Here is a 21773-nt window from a genome sequence, read left to right as displayed (position 1 = left end):
TAATAATGTGCAGTGATCACGGTCAACCACCACCTATAGCTGGACCATCTCCACATGATTGGCTGAAAAATTTTGTTGATTACTATGAAGAAATAACTGATGATCATAGAGCACTTGATGCAGAATTAAGGGAGTTAAAAAAATTTATCAGACTACAACTGAATAAAATTCAATGTGAAATTATGCGTAAAATAATTTCAGAAACTTCCATGAACGACTTTCTGCAAACATGGAGACTAAATGATTTGATAGTTGCAAGTAGAAAGATAGTTCATGATACACTTCAACAGGAGTTGTTTCAGTTACAATGAGAGAAGTTTCCAACGTTGCCAGTTACGTTATGTTATCGACCAGCTGATACACGACGGCAAAATATTGACGTTGATATACCGGGACAGACCGAGAAACGGAATTTTGTGTTGAATGATATTGTCTCAGTTGATGTCAATGTTGTTGAAGATGCTCTACGCGCTGATAAATCCCTGTGGACGCTTGGATACACGATGATGATTCACTCATCTCAAGGAATAACTTTTACTGATACAGTTGTTTGGATCGTTGATAATCGTATCGAATGGTAAAATTTAGTTTATCTTGCAGTGTTGAGAGTTAAAAGAATATCTCAACTGCAGAGAATCATCATAGACTTGTCAGTGATCAATGATGATATTAACAATGATATAATAAGAAAAAAATTGGCTGGTTATAAACAAAGTGACAAAAAAAATAAACGCGATTATGACCTTGATGTTGAATTTATTAACGCGCTGAAACAGCAGAATAATCACTGTACAAGTAGTAATTAAATAATGTTATGGCGGTATCTGAAAAATGATCCAAGACAATTTACTGTAGGTGGAAAAAATAATCATATTGGTCATACACGCGAAAATACTATGTTGACCTGTCTTGAATGTAATCGACGTAGAGGTGCTAGTTAAGTGATCTGGGCGGTAATTGTGTGTCCTCGGGAATTATTTGTAATTGTTCATGTACAAATCCACACTGAGGAGCAGTTGAATCCAGTCTGTAGATTGCAGGTCTACCAGTGGATCTTGTTATGCTAGATATCTTGTGTGTCGTAATACTCCAAATAGGATCAGTCGCTCTTTTCCTACCACCTTCAAGTTCACCAGGTTCATATAAATACCAGACAGTGGTATTACCTAATACTGGCTGTGTTGAAAAATCACGTCGTTGTGTAGGTATATGTTTTTTTGTGATTGCATGAATAGGTTTCATGTTGGTTGTTCGAGTTATTTCATTATTTAACACGGCTATAACATTTGGTAATCTTGCAACCCATTCACAAGATCTCGTATCCTGAATAAATTCTTTCACGTACTGATATCCAAATAACCGCTCAGCAAGTGTTTGATTAAATTGTTCAACAATTGCCTGATCACGATGAATTGCAGCATGTCCTCGTCTTATTTTGACATTATGTCGCTTCATCAATGATGATACTGGACCAAGAAATTCCTTGCCAGGATCAACCTGTAACAGCTGTGGCCATCGTAGACCACCTCGTTGATAAATTCGTTCAAACGCATTGGCTACTTCAGATGATGTTTTAGTTGATAATGGTCATGCATCTTTGTATCTACTTGCAACATCAACTATAGTTAGCGCGTATTTGTATGTTATTTGACATCTTTGGATTTTAACAGTATCATGTGGTAAAAACAGAATATCAGCCTGATGAACTTCATTAGGAACACTAACATCAAAATATGTGTACTGAATTCATTTCGGTGGTGGTAGATAAATTTGCCATATTGCCTGTTTGGATAACCATGCTTTAGCAGTGGAATGTTTGACATTTGCTGCATCAGCAAATTTACTAATTGCTGCTTTACCCCTCCAGTATCCTCTTGGAGAATAATAAATCAATTCCCTAGCGCTAATTTACCTTTCATCATGGATCTTACTAAGCAATTAGCTAATGATTCTCTTATATTTTTATTTTTATAGAATTTAGCGCATGAATCAATTTCACATCTGCAATATGTCGCTGCTGCAGATCTTCACTTTTATAAGCCTCATCATGAACATGGCACGCTTTATCAATAGCGTTTACTGGATACTCACCTGGTTTTGGTTGATCCTGATTATCAAGCCTGATATCAAGTCGAGTACCAGGACTGCAATAATTATATCCTGGTAGATGTTTTTCTCCAGGGTATTTAGCCCCCAGAGTTCCCGGTAATTTTCCTAATTTTGCTGCAATATCAACTCGGGTTTTTTTCTTCTTTTTTTTTTAACGCTGACTTTGTCCATGACTTATCACCAGGAATTAATTTAAATTTCTTTGTACCACACCGCGTACACATACCCGTAAGTGCTGATCTGTTATTTTTTGCTATAATAGTTGTTAGTGTATCTGTCGGGGTACGCATCCTGCATTTCACACAATATAAATTCATGGATATTTTATATTCATGGATATAATGGATTTCTCAGCGACTTGAAAACAAGAACCTGTTAAGCATCATGCTACATTACCGAATTCCATCAGAATGACAATAATAGGACCATCTGGAAGTGGAAAGACACAGTTGTTGCTTAATCTTATAATGAGATGGTTAAAATGGGATTAGTTGTATTTAGTAGCCCCATCTGTAGATGATCAGAGATGCTACAAAAGATTTTAACGAAAACGCAAGATTATTAGATAACAATGTTATCGAGTTTATAACCGATATTTATGAAGCACCGTCCGTAGATTCCACAGTCGGATTTATTAATAATTTAGTTGTATATGATGTGATGCTGGACAAACAATCAAATCCAGCTAGGATTTTTTCTCGAGGTAGACATAAAAACACTGATGTGATTTATGTTACTCAGTGATACACACAAACACCAAAAGTGATCAGAGACAATTGTAATATTTTAGTTGTGGTTAATGGAGTCGATACTCATACGTTGCAAAATATTCATCAAACTTGGTGTGGCAGTGACATGGATATAAATAAATTTAGAAACTTTTTTTTCACGAGCGCAAGCTACTCCACATGGATTTATAACGATAAACTTACATGATCCTTGAACACGATATTGTGTAGGTCTCGATAAAATATTTGGATAAATTAATAGCAGCAGGGAAGGCGCGACCTCATATATTTAAACAAAGTACATACGAAGAAAAAAAAACAAAATAACCCCTAAGATGTTTGTGACTTTTTTTTTCGTATGATGCTTTGTTTTAAGCAAATTATATTTCAACCAAGTGGTCTGTTCGCCTTCCCTGCTGCTATTCCCCACATTTTATATCCCACCTTATTTCTTTATTGTTAACTCGTATATGCATAGAACACTGCTTACTAAATAACATATTTATTCCCAAACATTTTTGGGGAAGCACATATGCTCTGTGATATGTTTCTTCATTCCTTCTTTTAATTTAATGATGGTAATTAATGCTTATATATATATGGTACATTAATGCCAGGTGTTGACTCGTGTAAGTTTCATTGGTGGGAATGGAAATCCAAGTTTGGGATTGAGGAAGCAATTTACTACAAGCAAAGCATATAAAAATATAAATTTCTTAACTCCTGGTTGACGGATATGTACTTTCTGAAGCTAGCCATATAAAAAAAAGGGGGGGGGGGGGGGTTTTAATTCCTGAATGCATAAAATCGGTGCTGCATTATATGTCACTTATCTTATATTGCAAAGTACGATCATAGGGTTTTAATATTAAAACATCATTAACTAAAGTTCCATAGAAAACTATTATTTGGAAAATAATATACATAATATAAATTTGCTTAATACCTGCTGTTTCTATTAAAAACGAGAGAGAGAGAGAGAGAGAGAGAGGAAAAGAGAGAGAGAGGCTGTAGATGTCAGAAAAGACATTTTACATTTGATAATGCATTTATTTCAGGTGACAACAGTCATACCTATGCACTAATCGTGATGAGGGATGCTAAGACCATTGAAGTAGTGCAAAACAGTCATGTAATGATTTATTTTGTAATATTATGGCTGTATTGTTTGTTGTCAATAAAATTATGACTATCCCATCGTTTTCAATTTTCATTGCCTATCACAATAATAGACTTGGGAAAATATTCACCACTTGTTCTGGTGGCAGTTTTTGAAAAGTGGCAACAAAATATTGAGGTTGGCGATTTTTTGGGTGACAACTTTTTGAAATCCAGGACCATCCCTATATATATATATATACACACACACACACACACACATACACATCTCGTGCTTTGCTTCCACTTATCCCTGTAATTCAAGTCTAGCTTGGGCCCTGGAGAACTGACTATAAGATCAAATTATACCGTCATGAAATCTGAAATGTTTTAATTTTGTTTATTTTGGATTTTGGATGTAAATAGATATTAGGTTATATCTTGTCTTGATACAGTGTATTTAAAAACAGAATTATTTTCTTTTATCCATTCATCATCGGCAAACTTTCCAGTTATGTTTCATGTGCCATCTTTGAAATATATCTGAAGTTTTCTTACATTTTATACATTTTTGGTTCTTAAGTATCACAGAAAATATAACAGTCTATCAATGGAACTAAATACCACAAAACAGATGAAATGAGCAAAAACTGCTGTTTTACAAAGTGCACTTACTGTGGGTATTGAAGCTATAGCCTCTTGAAGGGATTGATATCTACCTAGTGAAAAGATTTACCAGAAATTCAAGATAAACCCATTTCTTTTACCTGCTAAGTGTTCAGAGCATCTCTATACTCTTCAGCCATAACAAGATTTTCAAATCAGGTGCTGTTGTGAGCATATTGGATGTCAGATTGGCAATGTTTTCATTTTGGACAAATGATACATCATTAGAAGTTTTCTGATCAAAACCCCTGGTCATAATGATCATCCATTTAAAAAGAGTAGTAGACATTATAAGGACACTTTAAACACAAAAAAAAAACATTTGAAAATGACCTTACTTTTAAGAATCATACCGAAAACAAGATTTTCAAGATGACCACGTACATGTATCTGGACATCAGATCATTGCCATTTTAAGTTAAAATCAACAAAACAATCTAAGAAGTCTTTTAGTGAAAACCCAAGATCAGCCCATTTATTTATGGAGAAGTAGTAATAACAAAATTTTCAAACTGACCACTGTGGCAGCTGTAATAGATCCCAGATGAGAATTTTTTTATTATTTAGGACTAGCTAGACATCATAATTTGTGAAAACCCGATGTCAATATGTTCTGTTCAGAAGCAGCAATAACTAGATTTTCCAAATGACTGCTGTGATGGCCATACTGGTAAGTCAGACTGGTCTTTTTAATTTAGGACCAACTAGACATCATAAGAAGTCTTAAAGTAGAAACTTATTGTTGATACATGTATAATCATCTATTCATAAGGAATAGCGATAACAAGATTTTCAAGATGCCAGCTGTGTGTTGGCCATATTGGATATAAGTTTGGCACCTTTTTTCATTTAAGACCAACTGGATATCATAAGAAGTCTTTTGTTAAAACCCCATCAGAGGTCTCACACTGATTTTAAAACTAGGAGTCTAGGACTCCCATTTTGGTAAAATGTTGCAAAAGTTGCAGTCCCTTCTTTCCTACAGAATCAACACAGACATGAGTGCATCTATTTTTAGATGGAGAGGTTTTCATAACATAATCACTCGCTTTAATCTAGCTTCATTACATCAGTCCAGTGACAGGATTGCAAATTTATGGTTTATTTATTTGTCTACATCCTTGTAGTAATTTTAGGCAATGGTTAAATAGTATCTTATTTGCTGTTTTTGCCCGTATTTTCGCAAATACATTTCAGGTCAGAAAACAGATTAGACCTTAAAGCGCATCTCGCGAATTCCACAACATATCATTGTCCCATACATTTCTGACCTTCATAATTTGCATTTTAAAGTTAAATCTTTAATAAAATAATACCTTGGCTTTGCTCTTAATGATCTGTATATTTTTCTGAAAATATCTGCCTGATGATTTACGAAAACAGACAATCTAATAAACTGGTACATCCCAGAACTAGCCAAGTCCGCCATTATTTCCCGTTAGGCCTTCTGGTTCACTTATAGTTTCAAACTAATTATATGATAAAATAGTGTACAAGGCAGTTAATATATATCGAGATCACCGATTCTGATCTTAAAACACATGTTTGTATGTTTTATCATTAAAGGGTATCATGCAGGAAATTGATAATTGCTACCTTACTCAGAAAAGGGTTAATGGTCAAACAGCTATCAAAACATATGCTTGTGAATGGGCAAGAGTTTGTTTGTCAACGTAATTGATATCAAAACTAGGCCTAGCTACTGATGTATTGATGAATACATTTTGCTACAACACTAGAACTAACCGGGCTAAGGCGAGCTGCATTAAAAGTATGGTAAGTCAATGTACCTCTTAAATAGCTCTTGTTTGTCCATCAGAGTGATACTGAATTTTGTCAATCCAAGTCAGGACTTATTCCAAACACTAAGCTAGGCATGACATACTTTCTTACACTTAGCTACTGTCCTATCCGAACTATCAACTCTAGCAGCTTTAGCCCTCTTCTGAATCTCGTTACAATCTTTGTTAAGTTTGCCCTTTAACCCCAAAATACTTATCCAAATTTACGAATGGCATTTTGTCTAAGTCTCAACATGTCTTGATTCTTGTGCACTACTTATTCCGATACATTCGGAAATGAACACAATAACGAAAGCTAAAGTTGTTTATTTGATGTACTTTTATAAATGACCACATGTACGTCTTTGGGTCCTTCTGACTCTGAATTCAATCACTGTAAATATTAGTACATTTTCACATCTGGCTGCCAGTCGAAGCCTTTGATCTTGCCGCCCAGCTATTGCATCATATTCTTTTTGAGGTACTCTTATAATGGCAACATGTATGTACATTAAGGGGTCTTTCAGTCACTGAATTCAGTCATTGTAAATATCAGCACAGCTAAATGATCAACACTTTTTCCTCACAAAGCAGGACTGGCAAGTCTTTGAAATTTGCCGCACACCTGTAACATGCGTATGGAGGATTCCCGCCTAAGGATTTTCTGCGTTCCAGATCAAAAATTGGCATCCAAATACGCGTAATTAAGCGTTTCCAAGATCTCTGCCCATCCCATTTACAATATGGTGGTTATATTTGACGTATGAGCAGTACCATTTTCATTTAGGACCAACTAGATTGTGGAATGGATGTATCTGTGAAGTTTCATGGCAATCATCCAAGTTTTGCTAACAGATGGGCATATGAAAGAACAATCCATAAGCTCTTCTAGCCTATGAACAACGGAGCTAAAAACTTGCAGAAATTAAATTCATTTTCAATGCGTAACTTTTAGCAAGTTTAAATGTATGAAGATTTTATTGTATTTGATCTTTGCCATAATACTCCACCCCATTATATATTCCCCAGTATAACAAATGCCCTCTAAATGCCCTCTTTGGTTGTGCATATTAACTGATTTTTCTGACTGGTTCCTATGAGAATTTTATTCCAGCAAATATACAAAAATATATATGAATACAAGATTTAATATTGGCATGGGTAGTTGATCAAGCAGGACAAAGAGCTTTTAAAACAACTTCACACTATAAAGGCTACAAATCCTCAAACCCTCCTACATAGCAAGGAAATAGGGTCCTGATGGGTATATATATTGTGTAAACTCACATAAAAGTCCAACTGCAAGCAATATAGATCCTGATCTGCTGAAGCATAATGTGCCTACAGATCAAGGTCTATGCTGTTTGTTCTACTGATCACTCCTAAAAAACTGCACAGATCCAGATCTGCATGCACATTATGCTCAACAATTTAACAGCAAAATCATGTAATAATGACTATATGTTCCTAATCATGAATGTTTGCACTTACACAGTATGTCTTGGTTGTATATTAGTAAGTTATGCAGGGAACAAACTAATTCAAATTAACTGTAATGGATCGGAATCCCAGTTTAACTTACCATTTACACAGGAGTTTTACTAACCTTTGTGTTTTGCATGCAACTAAAAAGAAGTAGTCTCCCTTTCCACAATCGATTATGGAGTTTCACAACTGAATATCTTATTGGTTTGCTCAGCCAAGCAATGATCAATTATAATCGATAATCAGAACAACACTACCAAGCATCACACCAAATTTAGTTCAAATCAAATAATAAGCATGAGCTTTATTGATTGGAAAAGAAAACTTGTGGAGCAGGACTGATGATCAATGGCTATAACTGCTAAAAATCATACAGAATGCTGACCACTGAACCTGGCAAAAGTCTCATCAATACCAAGCAGCATACCAAATTTGGTTGAAATCAAATAATAATCATGGGTTTTACTGAGTGGGAAGAAAAATCTTGTGGAGCAGGACTGATGATCAAGGGCAGTAACTCTGTTAACACTCACAAAGAAGTCTGACAACTGAACTCAGCCAATGTTTCATCAATATCAAGATACATGCCAAATTTGGATGAAATTCCATTAATAACAAGGGAATTAGTGTAAAAACACAAAAGTAGGTAGGTCTGACCACCAGGGTCTACAAACCATATACCAATGCAGAATGCTGACAAATGAACTCAGAAATGTAAAATGAAATTGAGTGGATCCCTCAATCAGGAGCTATGACTTCACAACAATGGAACTCAGCAAGGTCTTATTACTATCTAGGTGCACTGGTTTCAGGCTGAAATCCAATAAATCCATATCCAATACAAACATTTCCATGCAGAAATTAAAATAGGTTGTTTTGACATTCAGGGGCTATAATTTTGCCAAAACAATGATTCAGAACATTGACAATCAAGTTCTAACAAGCTGCATACCAAATCTGCTTGAAATTTAATAATATTATGGGGAGTTATTGTACGGTAATATATGTAGGGCATGAATTAACAGATGGCCAGAAAACGGGAAGGATGGATAGACAGGTCAGATTTAATGACCCCACCCCCAAAAACAAGCAGTGACAAAAATCCCTGTAAGCAGAAATTCAAAGGCAACCAAACACCTATATCAGGATTTCATTGCTAATGCTGGGATAAAAGTCAAAATGAGACCAATACCATTTATCCACTAATTTTCTTACCTCTTTTTTCTGCTCCATTTTGTCTTTATCATTCTGATAAAAAGTGAGTTTTATATACATATGAAATTAAATCATATAATAATCTACATGTAAAGACACTTTGTACCAAACGAAAATTCAAACGTATGTTCAGACATTTTACTCCTTAAATCACGACTTTATCTGACCTTTCTCAGCTACAGTGTTGATGTCATGCCAGTAAATATCGATTCTTTAATCTGCTCAAGGAAAAATGAAAGAATGCCTAATAACAGCTACAAAAGAACCATGATGAATTTATGGAAAGAAAACTGACTGAGAAAAACTTTCTTTTGACTAAATATCTACATTTAAATCATCATACTGGCAGCCATGGTAGCTCAGTTGGTAGAACATCAGACTGTTATGGCAATCTAAGGGCATCTGGTTGGATACCCATCCAGGCCATTGTTTTTGTGAAAAATATTTTAATTCCGATTTCCTCTGCATGATATAACCAATAATGTGTTAAAATTTATGTTAAAACAAAATAAAAAAAGACAAATACCAAATATAAAAAAATCAAAATATGCAAACTTTTGTAAAGCTAATACATTATTGAACTTCCATGGTTGAATGCAATGACGGAAAGTATTATCAGAGGTATTTAAATTCTGACAATATAAAAGGTCTGTCATTATGCTTTACTACATCCAAAAGTTTCACCGCCTGGAATTAAGGAAAAAAATTCTTACCCCTCCAGGTTTTGTTTGATTTCCTTCTTCAAATGGGTTGAAGTCATCCAGCCCACCTTGGGGTCTCGTTATACCCCTCGCTGCTCGTTGGATTGAGGGATCCTACCAAAATAAAAACATTATGGTGAGAAATCTGTCATCTAAACAACAAGAAAATTTCAGATTTTTCCTACCTCTACTTGATATTACAAAACAAGCATTTGGTGCAATGTACAATCTACACTTTTAACATGGCATACACTGTAACAATCACACAGGCTGGTTATCCTAGCATACCATGGTATAAATAAACTGTAACAACGACACAGGCAGGAGGTTATCATAGCATATCATGGTACTAACTTGTACCAATGTTTTAGTTCAATACAAAAACTGATGTTCTTGATACCTATAGAATGTAACCCTGCTATAACATGATGGTTGGGGTCCATAGAACCCTACCATATTATGTATCAAACCATGTTATAAACAACCAAGTCCATCAGCTGAAGAAAATGATGTACTAAAAAAATGACCGTGTAAAGAGAGGTGAGAATAAAAGCGGGTGCAAAAAATATATGCTTTTCAGTAAATGAAGACAAAACTAGTCTGAAATACACATGTATATTGACAACTTACATCTGCCAAGTACAATCCATATGCAGTAAATGCTGCACATGGATATAAAAAACCCAAAACTTTTAGTATTTTACTCCTTGTTTGATCTATATCCCATTGGCAACAAACACGTCACTAAACAATTCATTATGATATTCACTGTCACCAGTAGCGCTTGGCTGTAGTTGTTTACATGCTACTTAAATTGGCCAAGATTTTTGGTCACCTATAGACAGTCATTATCTTGACGAGGCTAACAAGGGGATGAGGCTATTGATAGGAACTGAAAACATGTGAACAACCTAAAATGTTTAACAAATTTGTGTTAGATGTCGCCATCGGTAGTGATTATAAGTACAAACTTTCTTCCTTCAAAACTGAAACCTTCACGGCACAAAAAAAAGTGTTCCCATCACTTTGGAAATACAATAATCCGTAAAATTCCATTGCTTCTGCTTAAGTTTGGTGCTGACCTCCTTTGAGGAAAGGTGCTTTGCTTTAATTGAAGACTGTTGTCAGCTTGCTCTGACCGATTGATTGATTGACTGATTCATTATATTCAAATGGCAGATCAGCACGATTAGCTATTTAGCGCCATACAAAAGGTTATAAGAATACCACAATCAGAGCACACCTCCCCGCTGCTCTGTACCCTACACTGACTATCCATTCGATCCAGAATCAAACACAAAATTTGTTCTCTGTGCTATGTTTCAATGACGGACTCTAGTCCAACATACCTATCTGACCTCACCCATGTGTACACACCAGCAAGATACTTACGTTCCTCTTCTGACAATCATATACTCACTATGAAAACAAAGTCATATGGACAGTGTTCTTTTGTATACCAGGGCCCAGCAACATGGAATGAATTGCCCACTGAACTTAGACACAAAAACACAGTGATCACATTCAAGAGGGCTCTCAAAACTCACTTATTTCGACTGCAAGAACAAACTTAAAGACCTAATAATGTTTCCTACCTTAAATATTCTCAGCATGGTTTCCTGCTTTCTAATTTCATGGTGTTTGTGTTTGTAATCATATCATTATGTTTTTTTATCTTGTAGGTGTTGTCTAATATTGTAAAGCGCTTAGAGCTTCTAAAGATTAGGCGCTATACAAAGTCCTCATTATTATTATTATTATTATTATGTAAGATCGACTTGCTTTGATGAAAGGTGCATATATTATTGAAGCTGCAGCTAACTCCAGCTTGGAGGAGTAAACAAATGTCTGTTTGTTATTGTGGCAGCAACATCAAATAATTGTAGAACCTTGATTGAGACTGAATTTTTTTTCATTTTCTTAGTATTTATACAAAATGATCGGTGCTACAAAGGTAATTATTTTTCTTTCAAGTTTCAGCAAAACTATTTTTCTGGGTACATTAAAGAAAGATAATTAGTCCTAGTTTGGTTGATTGCAGCCATTCCTGTTCCTGTCATCAGAGGTTGGTCAATTGTAGCTAATCCAGTAGAATGACTATTTGAGTGTTATCAAAGAAAACAGTAATCAGGCCAGATGTCATCATAAACAAATTATGATATAACAATGCACTGTTAAGATGGTTTGTCACTATGAACAAAGGATTTGTTTATGTAACAACTGACAGATTCCAGTGCATTTTAGGTTCAAGTTTGCATCTTCCTTTCATGGTGCATCTGAATTCTCCACTCCAACCCACCTACACACACACCCCGACTTTATATATACAAGTTTAACAGCCAACAATGTTGTCGCAAGCAAACATAGGCAGATTGTATATTTAGCAGGCTTAAGGAAAAAAATCACGATCTGTGACACTGGTGAAGCCCAGCACGACTTCTAAATAAACTTTTTACACGTTATTATTCATACTTTTAAGTAAAAAAATGATGATTTTTCATGTAGGAGAAAAATACATGTATACAAAATTTCAGGAGCTATGCCACAATTGTCATATTAGGCACCCTAAAAAATGTGTTTCGAGTCGGCCAACCATCCTTGTGTTTCATTATACTGACCACAGCACTTCTCCCCGTCCAACCCCCGGGGTAAAAAATGTTTTTTTTAATATTCCCAAAATTTATTTGTACATCTGAGCTGGTTTAGCCCATTACTTAAAGTGCAGAGTGCCTTATTTATACTAATATCATTCTATGGGTACATCTACTCTGAAAAACTCTCAGAATTTCTATTGATGGGCCCAGTGTTGAGACTTGATTTCAGGAAGGCACTTAAGAAATGGTCTGGCAAAAAAATGCAGCACATATTGATGAGGTGTTAGAGACATTGTTCATAAAGACTAAGCAGTATTTTGTATTATCAGTTATAAAGAAACATTCTTAGTCATTCTTGCTTTTCATATGCTATACATTAAACTTCACGTGTTTATAGTGGTATAGTGGGACCCCGCTATAACACGGTAGTTGGGAGCCATAGTATCCGACCGTGTTATGAACCAAACCGTGTTATAAGCAACCACGTACAGTACCAAACACATTTGTGGATTTAACGGGGGGTAATAAAAGCAGTGCGAAAATGCATGCTTCATTGGCATAATTACCATTTTAGATCAATGTATATTAAATAAGAAAAGTATTTGCTGTGATAACAGAAATTGCATATATGATATATTACTTTATTCAGAGAACCATGCATTGGTACATACACGTGTATAGTTTATATATACATGTTTAATCTATAACATGAATAGAGTATCAACACTGTGTACTCACCAGCGAATCTCATAACAGACACTGAATCCACAATACAAGTATTTCCGTCGAAAATATCCACACACAGATGTAAAATATTCAATAATTTTGTCACAGATCATTATGTGACTGAATTCAATGAAAAAAAAAAAAAAAAATTACGCAACAGGTGTATGTAACGAATGATGAAACAGTACGTCCGAAGGTTAATTAACGATGTCTGTATAAATTTCATACCACTACATTTCTCATCCGTCAATTGTAATACATTATTACTGTCTGAAAAACTCTGTGATTTTCAGCTGCTTTCTGCTACTGTCACATTTGCTCTTGGCAAAGTCAATTATAGTTCTCAGCTGAAGAATTCGAACATAGTCGATATCTTGCGTATCCATCCATCTCAAAGCACACTCTAAACCTTTGACTGCTTCTGTTGCTAATGGTGGACTATCCTCAGGTGTGGTGTCCTCGCTGTCATCATCAGAAGCATCATCGACAGCATCACAACTGGTGTTATTGAACTTAATATTTTTAATAATTTCTGCATCCGAAACGTGGTCTGCAACTGGGCAGTCATTATCAAAATTGAGCCATTCATCAACACTTTCACGTGACTGCATCAGCTCCCCAAATGCCCTCTCAGCCTGAAACACATCATTCTCAGAAAATCCATCAAATAAACTATTGTCATCATCACTGATGTTGCCTGTTTTCCTGTGTAATAGTAAATGCTGCCCCAAGTCCTATCTCCCAGCAGTTCTCAATGCAACGTGGCGTAATGGCATCCCAAGATTTGCCACCGAGGTGTCTCCTGCTAGTCTTGCTTTTTTCCTCAGCATTCCCTCACCTTCATGCATATTCACAACCATCTCTCTTGATTCTGCTTCTTCCTTCTTCCATCCTCGAACTGTTGATTCATTCACACCTAAATCTTTAGCTACCTGTGATTGTTTAACACCAGACTTAACCCTGTCCAATGCTTCAATCTTTTCTTTAACAGTAAAAGCTTTACGTTTCTGTTTCCCATTTTCCATTCTAAATGTCCACTAATTAACACTTTTACTCATATTGGTTTGAAAGACTACAGCAAGAATAATTGTCATTAAACAATGGGGGTATATTTGAAGGAAATGGATGACATTATTTACTAGTCAACAGATTGCATAAAACACCACCACCAAGCCACGCGCACATGTTGGCGGCTTTTGTTTCTTTGATGTTTTATAAATCGTTGCCCCCTAATTTGAACAAGTTTAGCTCGGCAGTTGACTTTAATGATGAGCATTGTTGGTTGTTGCTTAGTTGTATATGCAATTTAGAGAACATATGTCAGATATTATTAGAGCAACGATTGTATATAAATGCATTCAAGACAAACACAAAGTAGACATGATGGCTTCATTGCTCAAGGATCAATAATAATAATATTAACACTTATGAGCTGTCATTTTTCAACAATAAACAAAGATCAAAGTTCTCAAAAGGCACAGCCTCTGGTTCAGATACTCGTATTTCCAATGTTTATTTTGGCACAAAACGAGAAGAAATTGGTAAAAATTTTAAATTTTAGGAGCCGCACAACGATTATTTTATATTCGAATTTGTGTGATTTCCTCCCCAAAAAGATAATAAATTTTCTACACATTCTTTTTCGCACTTTTAAGAAGACTATGAGAACAATACATGTATATGATATTTCAGCCACAGTCGTCTTATATTCGAATTTATATGCAATCTCTTCTCGAAAATGATAATAAAACTCTTTACGTATTTTATTTTTCATACTTATAAGAATTTTTGGGTTTTTGAGAAAAATACCTGTAATAAAGTACCTGAAATTTCAGGAGCCATGCCATGACCGCGTTATCTCCGAATTCGCGCTATAACGGAGCGCATTATAGCGGGGTCCCACTGTATTGTTATATTAATAATTATTCTTGAGCTTTTGAAATGTAATAAATACATGTAAAAACTGTTTTATTGTCATGTTTATATAGATTAAAAATAGAGCCAATATAATATTATGCTTATATTTAAGTCCCTGCAATGCGGCATAAAATGGCACCTTTGGCTGAAAAGTGGCTCCAAATGTTTAAATTTGGCGAATTTCATGGCATAAAGAAAATATATCCAATTGAGACCCTGTATACGGCAAAATCTTTAGCACAGGAACCTATCAGTGCTGTGGACTGAAGACACAATGTCACTAGATATGTACCTACATATATTATTTCACCATTTTATTACGGGGATCCCGAGTGGCTGAGTCGTCTAAAGCGTTCTCCGTTTTGGATCACTACCATCTCACCTCAGTCTTTGCCAGTTCGAGTCTCGGATTCAGCCAATGTGGGTATGTAAGAAAGCTTGCCAGTAGCTTCTCGTGGGTCGGTGGTTCTTTCCGGGGTTCTTCCTCCACCATTAATACTTGCCACCATGTATAGCCTATTGTGTGCTGAAAAATGGTATCAAACCCCACAACAACAACAACAACATGACAAAATATTAGTATATGTGTAGTAATCAGAAGGATGGGTAAGATCAATCTTTGTTGGTCCAAGTATGCGTGCAACGAGATAACAGAATTTAGACACTAGTAGTGCACAATGTGATCTCACCTATTCTTTGACCTCAACTAACAATGCCTACATACTTTAACAATGACTTTCTTGGATATCTCTAATGGGGTGGTCTAATATTGATATTAGTGCCCCTACTTCGTGGACAGTGTACTAACATAAGCCTATGTGTATCAACGGAGCAGCAGGGTGTGATTCACAGTCGCTTTTTCAGCTTACTATAAAAAAATTTAAACATGTTACTCGCATACTTAAAGAAACTAAATATTCCTCTTATTAAATTCCAAAATTGCTACACATCATTGTAGAAATGTGTAAAATATTGTTTACCTTCTTTATCCAATACGTTCTTGTAAACTGTCTGCCATGCTAGTTCAACTGATAACTACTTCCGTTTTTAGCATCATTTTTTGTAGGGAGGTGGGTATCCATGCCATATTAGGACACTGCTGCCTTATTTGGTGACTGTGTGATTTGGATTTTTAACGCAGCTTTAACAATTTTAAAGTCATATCGCTACAATGTTTGCAGTGTAGCACTTTATAGTGATGTCTAGCACTGGGGGCATCATGCCGCATGTCCCACCCAGCCATATTATCCAGACTTCAGGCCGACCAGTTATAACACTATCCTCTTAATGCTGAGCACATTGAGGGGTAGCTGTTAGTACCATTTTTGTAAGTCTTTGGTATGACTCGGCCTGGAAGAGAACCCATGATCTTCTGCATCCAAGGCAGATACTCTAACCACTAGACCACCAGAGTGGTCCGCCTTATTTGGAAAACATAAACAGACTATGTCATATAAGATAAATTATGTAAAGCAGGCATTATCTGGAAAACAAATTACAGTGAGAATCTCGTGTTATCTGTCATGTGGCAGTTAGCATAAAGATTCCGATCTAATTTACCTGATATAAGTTTAATAGCTTTATTGTTGACAAAATTGCCAGGAAAATATAACTCTACTCAGGTAGTAGATTTTAACTACAGTAAAACCTGTCATGAGCGACCTCTGCTATGAGCGACCACCTGTCATGTCCGACCACAATCGTAATGCACGGATCGATTTTACTATATAAACGCTCTGTTATGAACGACCACCTGCTGAACGCGACCAGCAACCGCGATTTCTTGGCAAAATATGCATTTTGACACTGCTATGAACGACCGCATTGCAAAAAAATCAAAACAGATTGACACCACTGACCTTAACTTAATCCTTTGTAAACATTAGAGCTCGGGATAAATGTAGTATGCAAACAAAGTGCACATTAAATAACACTATAGTTGAACAACCATATATCGGGATAAACACCTCTAACCATCATTTAATCCTTTGTAACAAAGACGGCATAAATAGCAAAGATTGCTCTAATAAAGTATTTAAAAATAATTTGTCTTGCTACAGTACCAGTTTTGTGAAATTTACAACTCCAGCGTACGGTGTCATTTGTAAACTGCAGTAAACCAGACTAAAGTACATGTCACTAACCGCCATTGTAGTGCCGAAGTCATGTGAATAGCCAGTAAGAGTAACATCAAAGGGAGTAATGATGGATACACGCAGTCAATTTAGAGGTTTTTAGTTTTTCTTTATCTGTATGAAAACTCACAAAACGCCGGTAGTCCTTATGTCCAAGTGAGAAATCGTTTGAAAGGGCTTCAGTGTTGGTTTGAGTACGTCGTTTTCTTTCCAGTTAATCCATAATGCCTGGAGGGTGAATGAGCTCATTGTCTTTAATACTAGTAAATGAGAATCATTTCCGGATTTTTTTTAAATTATTTTTTATTTCTTTTGTTAGTGTTTCACCAAGCCACAATCTGTTTACGTGGGTGCAGATGGTCGGAACATTTGTTTATCGAGCTATAACGCTGTTGATTTAAATAAATGTACAGTATTGTTTCCTGATGAGTTAATTATGTCTTTTGGTTTCATTCATTGGTACATAATATATATTTATTCCACAATTCCCCAAAACCTGATCAAAACCTATAGTCTTTATAACGTCAGCACTAATAACAACGGCAGAATCTCCGCTGAAAAAAAGAAAAATTTTAACACTGGAAGAAAGGATTAATGTCATTGAAAGAAATGAAAAAGGTGAGACCACTCGCAAAATAGCAGTCAGCTTAAGCGTCGGTAAAACGCAAGTTCAAAATGTAATCAAAGACAAGAAGTCCATTAGAAACGAATAGCAGAAAGGTGCACAAGCACAGAGGAAATATGCCACGGCACGACGGACAGTTTACGGAGATCTGAACGAGCGAGTATGGGAGTGGTTTTGTGTTGCAAGGAGTAAAAACATACCAGTAAGTGGAAAGTTGATTCAGGAAAAGGCAATAATTGAGATACATCTTCAGACCAAATAGCTGAGTAAAACATGTCAACAAAGAAGTATAATGGATTTCTTTTAAAAAAAACAGTGAATAAGTGTATAAAATAAGATACATACATCATATCTAACTGTTCATTTTTTGTACATATTAATGTGATATTGAAATATAAATTTTATTCTCGTTGTTTGATAGATGTATATCTTTATTATATAAAGATATTTTGAGAGGAAAATGCATGCATTATTTAACAAGATTCATGAATAAAGGATATGATACATGTACAGTGAGTATGGGTATTATTTATTTTTCAACAATGCTAACTATTGACCCTGAAAACCAGTCCATTTTCACACACCTCTTATGAGAGACCACCTGTCTTGAGAGACCGCTTTTGGTTGGCAGAAGGGGCGGTCTCTCATAACAGGTTTTACTGTAGTTATCTTTTTGTCTTGCAACAGTTTTATTTGCTACATTGTAAAGTATAGGATCAGGTTATAGCACAGCATCTTAGGGGTAGTCTAATAATTATCTGTGGTATTGTACTGATCAACAAGCATCAAAATAAACTTAGATGGCAGGGTCCAGTTTTGTAAATTGGCCCATGGCAAATTTCTTAACTTAAGGCTATGGTGTGACTTTTTCAGCTATTAATGTTTACTAATTAAAGATATGGATAAATATGTGAACTAGGTGTTTTGGGCTTGTGTTGTTCTTGAAATTGATGTCAGGCATGTACATCTTCCATAGTTATTCTGCAGTATGCTGATAGCGAAATACCAAAAGTCAGGAAAAAGAGCTAGCCTCCCATGGCAACAAACAAAGGTTTCGGGCAAGTAGAATATCTCAAAAATGGCTTGGATGACAACCATTTTCAACTGCATCTGCCTGTTTAATACACATTGTTTTGCAGAACTGTCGTCTATGAAAAGGGATTGTGTTTGCACTGTAAGTATCACATGGTGTCAAAAATGACCTTCGGACATGAAAATTGCATGTATAAATGTGGGGTTGGGGTGCATAAACTTCTGCTATGAACTGCCACTGATTTCTTAGGTCAAGTGGATATTCTTATCCTTTGTTTTAATATAGGTATAAAAAAAATATGGACCTTTTTGACCTCACTTGTATATTTGATTTTTTTTAAGACTTTTGTTATACTGTGTCACTGATTGCAGCATTAAATTCATATAAAAAAAACCTGGCCCCTGCTTCCTTATACTCGCCATTTAAAGGCGTGTAATTTTTAAAAAAATGACACCTATAACCGGCACAGATGGTGCGGAACGCCTACACGGCCTGTATAATATGTATTTCAGTTGTTGTTGTAGGGTTTAACGCCGTTTTTCAGCACACGATAGGCCATACATGGCGGCCAGTATTAATGGTGGAGGAAGAACCCGGGAAACCCCCGGAAAGAACAACCGACCCACGAGAAGCTACTGACATTTATCTAAATGTCTTGGAGTATCGAAAACAGGCAGCAATTCTAACTGAAGAGTCAATTCGTTCAGACGCAATTATTTTAGTGTATAATTCCTTGGTTGTCTACCATTGAGTCAAAATCTTCTTGCAAATACTGCTACTTTTTTACGGCTTTGTGATACCTCTATGCTTGTCGCCATCTGTTGCCCTACATTATTACTATTATTATTGGATTTTCGCTTCCAACTTCCGACCGGTTATGTTGATACTCACTGCAAATGGATTCACTGCCTCTGGATCGGCGAATGGATTACTGTCAAAGTCAGACATGTTTTCCTCTTTTTATGTAGTCTGTTAGTCTTAGTTTGGCAGATATTATTTACATAAATATCTCGAATAATGTCAGCAGAAGGATGAAAGCTTCAGTTTGACATGTTTATAAGCGTATGAGGTGTCTAAAACATGGCCGACAAGTTACTTCCGCATCGCGCATGTGCTTTGTAACCATCATATGAAACTACGTCATCCTTCATTTTTAACTATTAGACTGGATCCCGTGCGGTAAAAAAACTATCTCTGGTCCCTGAGTATATACTGTATTTACTAGTCTGAATAGTATCCCTACGCCGACCAGGTCGCGGAACACTATGTTTATTAAAAGTCTTAAAAAATAGTTCAAAAACACATGGCCCAATTTTTTGTTGTCGTGTCTCGAATGTCAGTTTAATATATGCCTTGATTGTAATTCTAAGTAAATATAATGCTTCATAAGGACGTGCTAACATACATACCAACTGATACGCTTGGTAATTCGCCTCTGGCAGAGAGCACTAAATAAGTTGTGATAGAAAAAGTCGACAGAGTTTCTATTTGTGGCCTTATATCATTTCTCTGCCACACTGCACAATGCGAAGAAAATTATCTGTGAATATCTATGCTAAAAAGCGGCAAATTACAGCCTATGTTACTTTCTCAACGTTAAAGAAAAGCCGAGGGATTTTCCGATATCCGGGACACCAGTCGAATTTCAACTCCTTGGTTGCATTTGGCACAATCGACGATACGTGAGCGCCTGCTGCTATGAGGCCATAGAACACAATTAATTTTACTATATGTTCTCTACATTTGTTTCTCAGTACTGACCTTTCCACTGTGTGACAATCAATACAAATCATATGTTAATCTAAAATACCTTCAAAGATGACTTCACGGTAAAGTTCTTGTCAAAGGTTGACCTGCTCTTTTTTGAGATGTTGGACTGTCAACACAGCAGCATGTAAACAGAACACAGATTTCACTTCCGGATCATCACCAAGGCCTTATTACTCACTGTGCACTGTCGCCGAAATACACTTGGACAACCACACCCTGAGCTCATATTCTTACCTTTAAATCCCTACCAAACATGCATAAATAAAACTCTTCTATCACCACCAAAATGAGAGAGGAAACAATGTTCTAAAAATAGACTAGAACTACATTCGTAAAAATTGTGACCTGATTCCATGAGGCGGTTTATTATCCAGATTTAGAAATTTTCCCTACGCCGACCAACTTTAGTGGGCACGTATGCATATTACGAGTCTAGCAAAATAGTTCCAAACAATCGCCGTTATGCATATTACTGTTACGACTTGCTAAGGTCAGTCTAATATATGTCAAAATGATAATTCGAACTAAGCAAAATTCTTCATAAAAATATGTAAAAATATTTATTTTTGCAAAATATAAGATCAGTGGAGCACTTTAGCCTGGTACCCTTGAGCAGCAGAGAGGGTGAACAGACCACGTACTGGAAGGTGTAACATTTTCAGTTTACATTTCAGTTGACTTCTCAGTTTACATTTCAGTTAACATTTCAGTTTACACTTTCAGTTGAATTTACATTTATATATAAATGTCATATCATCATGGTAGTGTCAGTCTAACTCCTGGTCAGATTAAAAAGCTTAAATCAAATTCAGCAAAGAAATGTGGAATAAAAATTCCACTAAAAAAAAGATCAGATCACAGGTGGTTAAAATAAACTACCATTGTCAGAACGTCAACTCAGACACATCAACGACGCCAAATAATCAAAAATCGGGTTTAGACTTACTCTTTCTGCTGGTGCCATTAAAGACTCACTCAAAACGGGTGGTATATTTCCACTTCTTGCAGCTATACCAGCTCTATTTGGCGCTGCACTCACAGTTGTTGCGAAAGCAGCTGCAATAGGTGCAGCTGGAGCTGCTAGTGGATTATCAGCACCAAAAAAATAATAACAGGAAAAGAAATACAAAAATAGATCGCGACACGGTTGATGTCGGGGACTTTCTAGAAACTCGTTATCGATATGGAAA

The 21773-nt window shown here is 35.9% G+C and overlaps 2 protein-coding genes across 3 annotated transcripts in view; both read right to left on the bottom strand.

The window, feature by feature from the left end:
- LOC149801830 (secretory carrier-associated membrane protein 1-like) overlaps positions 1 to 19939 on the bottom strand; it is an 87806-nt gene extending 67867 nt beyond the window's left edge. Inside the window, exons 1-3 of one of the 2 annotated variants that reach the window (XM_089956199.1) lie at positions 19705 to 19939; positions 9796 to 9897; positions 9083 to 9115 (exon numbers count right to left, since the gene is read on the bottom strand). In XM_089956199.1, the coding sequence (XP_089812325.1) occupies positions 9083 to 9115; positions 9796 to 9897; positions 19705 to 19761 (192 nt within the window). In that variant the 5' untranslated portion in view covers positions 19762 to 19939. The remainder of the gene's footprint in view (positions 1 to 9082; positions 9116 to 9795; positions 9898 to 19704) is intronic. The other variant, XM_089956200.1, reaches the window with a different exon arrangement.
- The window catches only part of LOC149801828 (uncharacterized), a 447130-nt gene that overhangs the window by 136464 nt on the left and 288893 nt on the right, over positions 1 to 21773 (bottom strand). The window lies entirely within an intron of this gene.

The sequence above is a fragment of the Sinohyriopsis cumingii genome, chromosome 4, assembly GCF_028554795.1.
Source record: "Sinohyriopsis cumingii isolate HCF-2022 chromosome 4, ASM2855479v2, whole genome shotgun sequence".
Taxonomy (NCBI): domain Eukaryota; kingdom Metazoa; phylum Mollusca; class Bivalvia; order Unionida; family Unionidae; genus Sinohyriopsis; species Sinohyriopsis cumingii.
The sequence above is the reverse complement of the archived record's forward strand: the minus strand, read 5'-3'. Positions and strand labels throughout refer to the sequence as shown.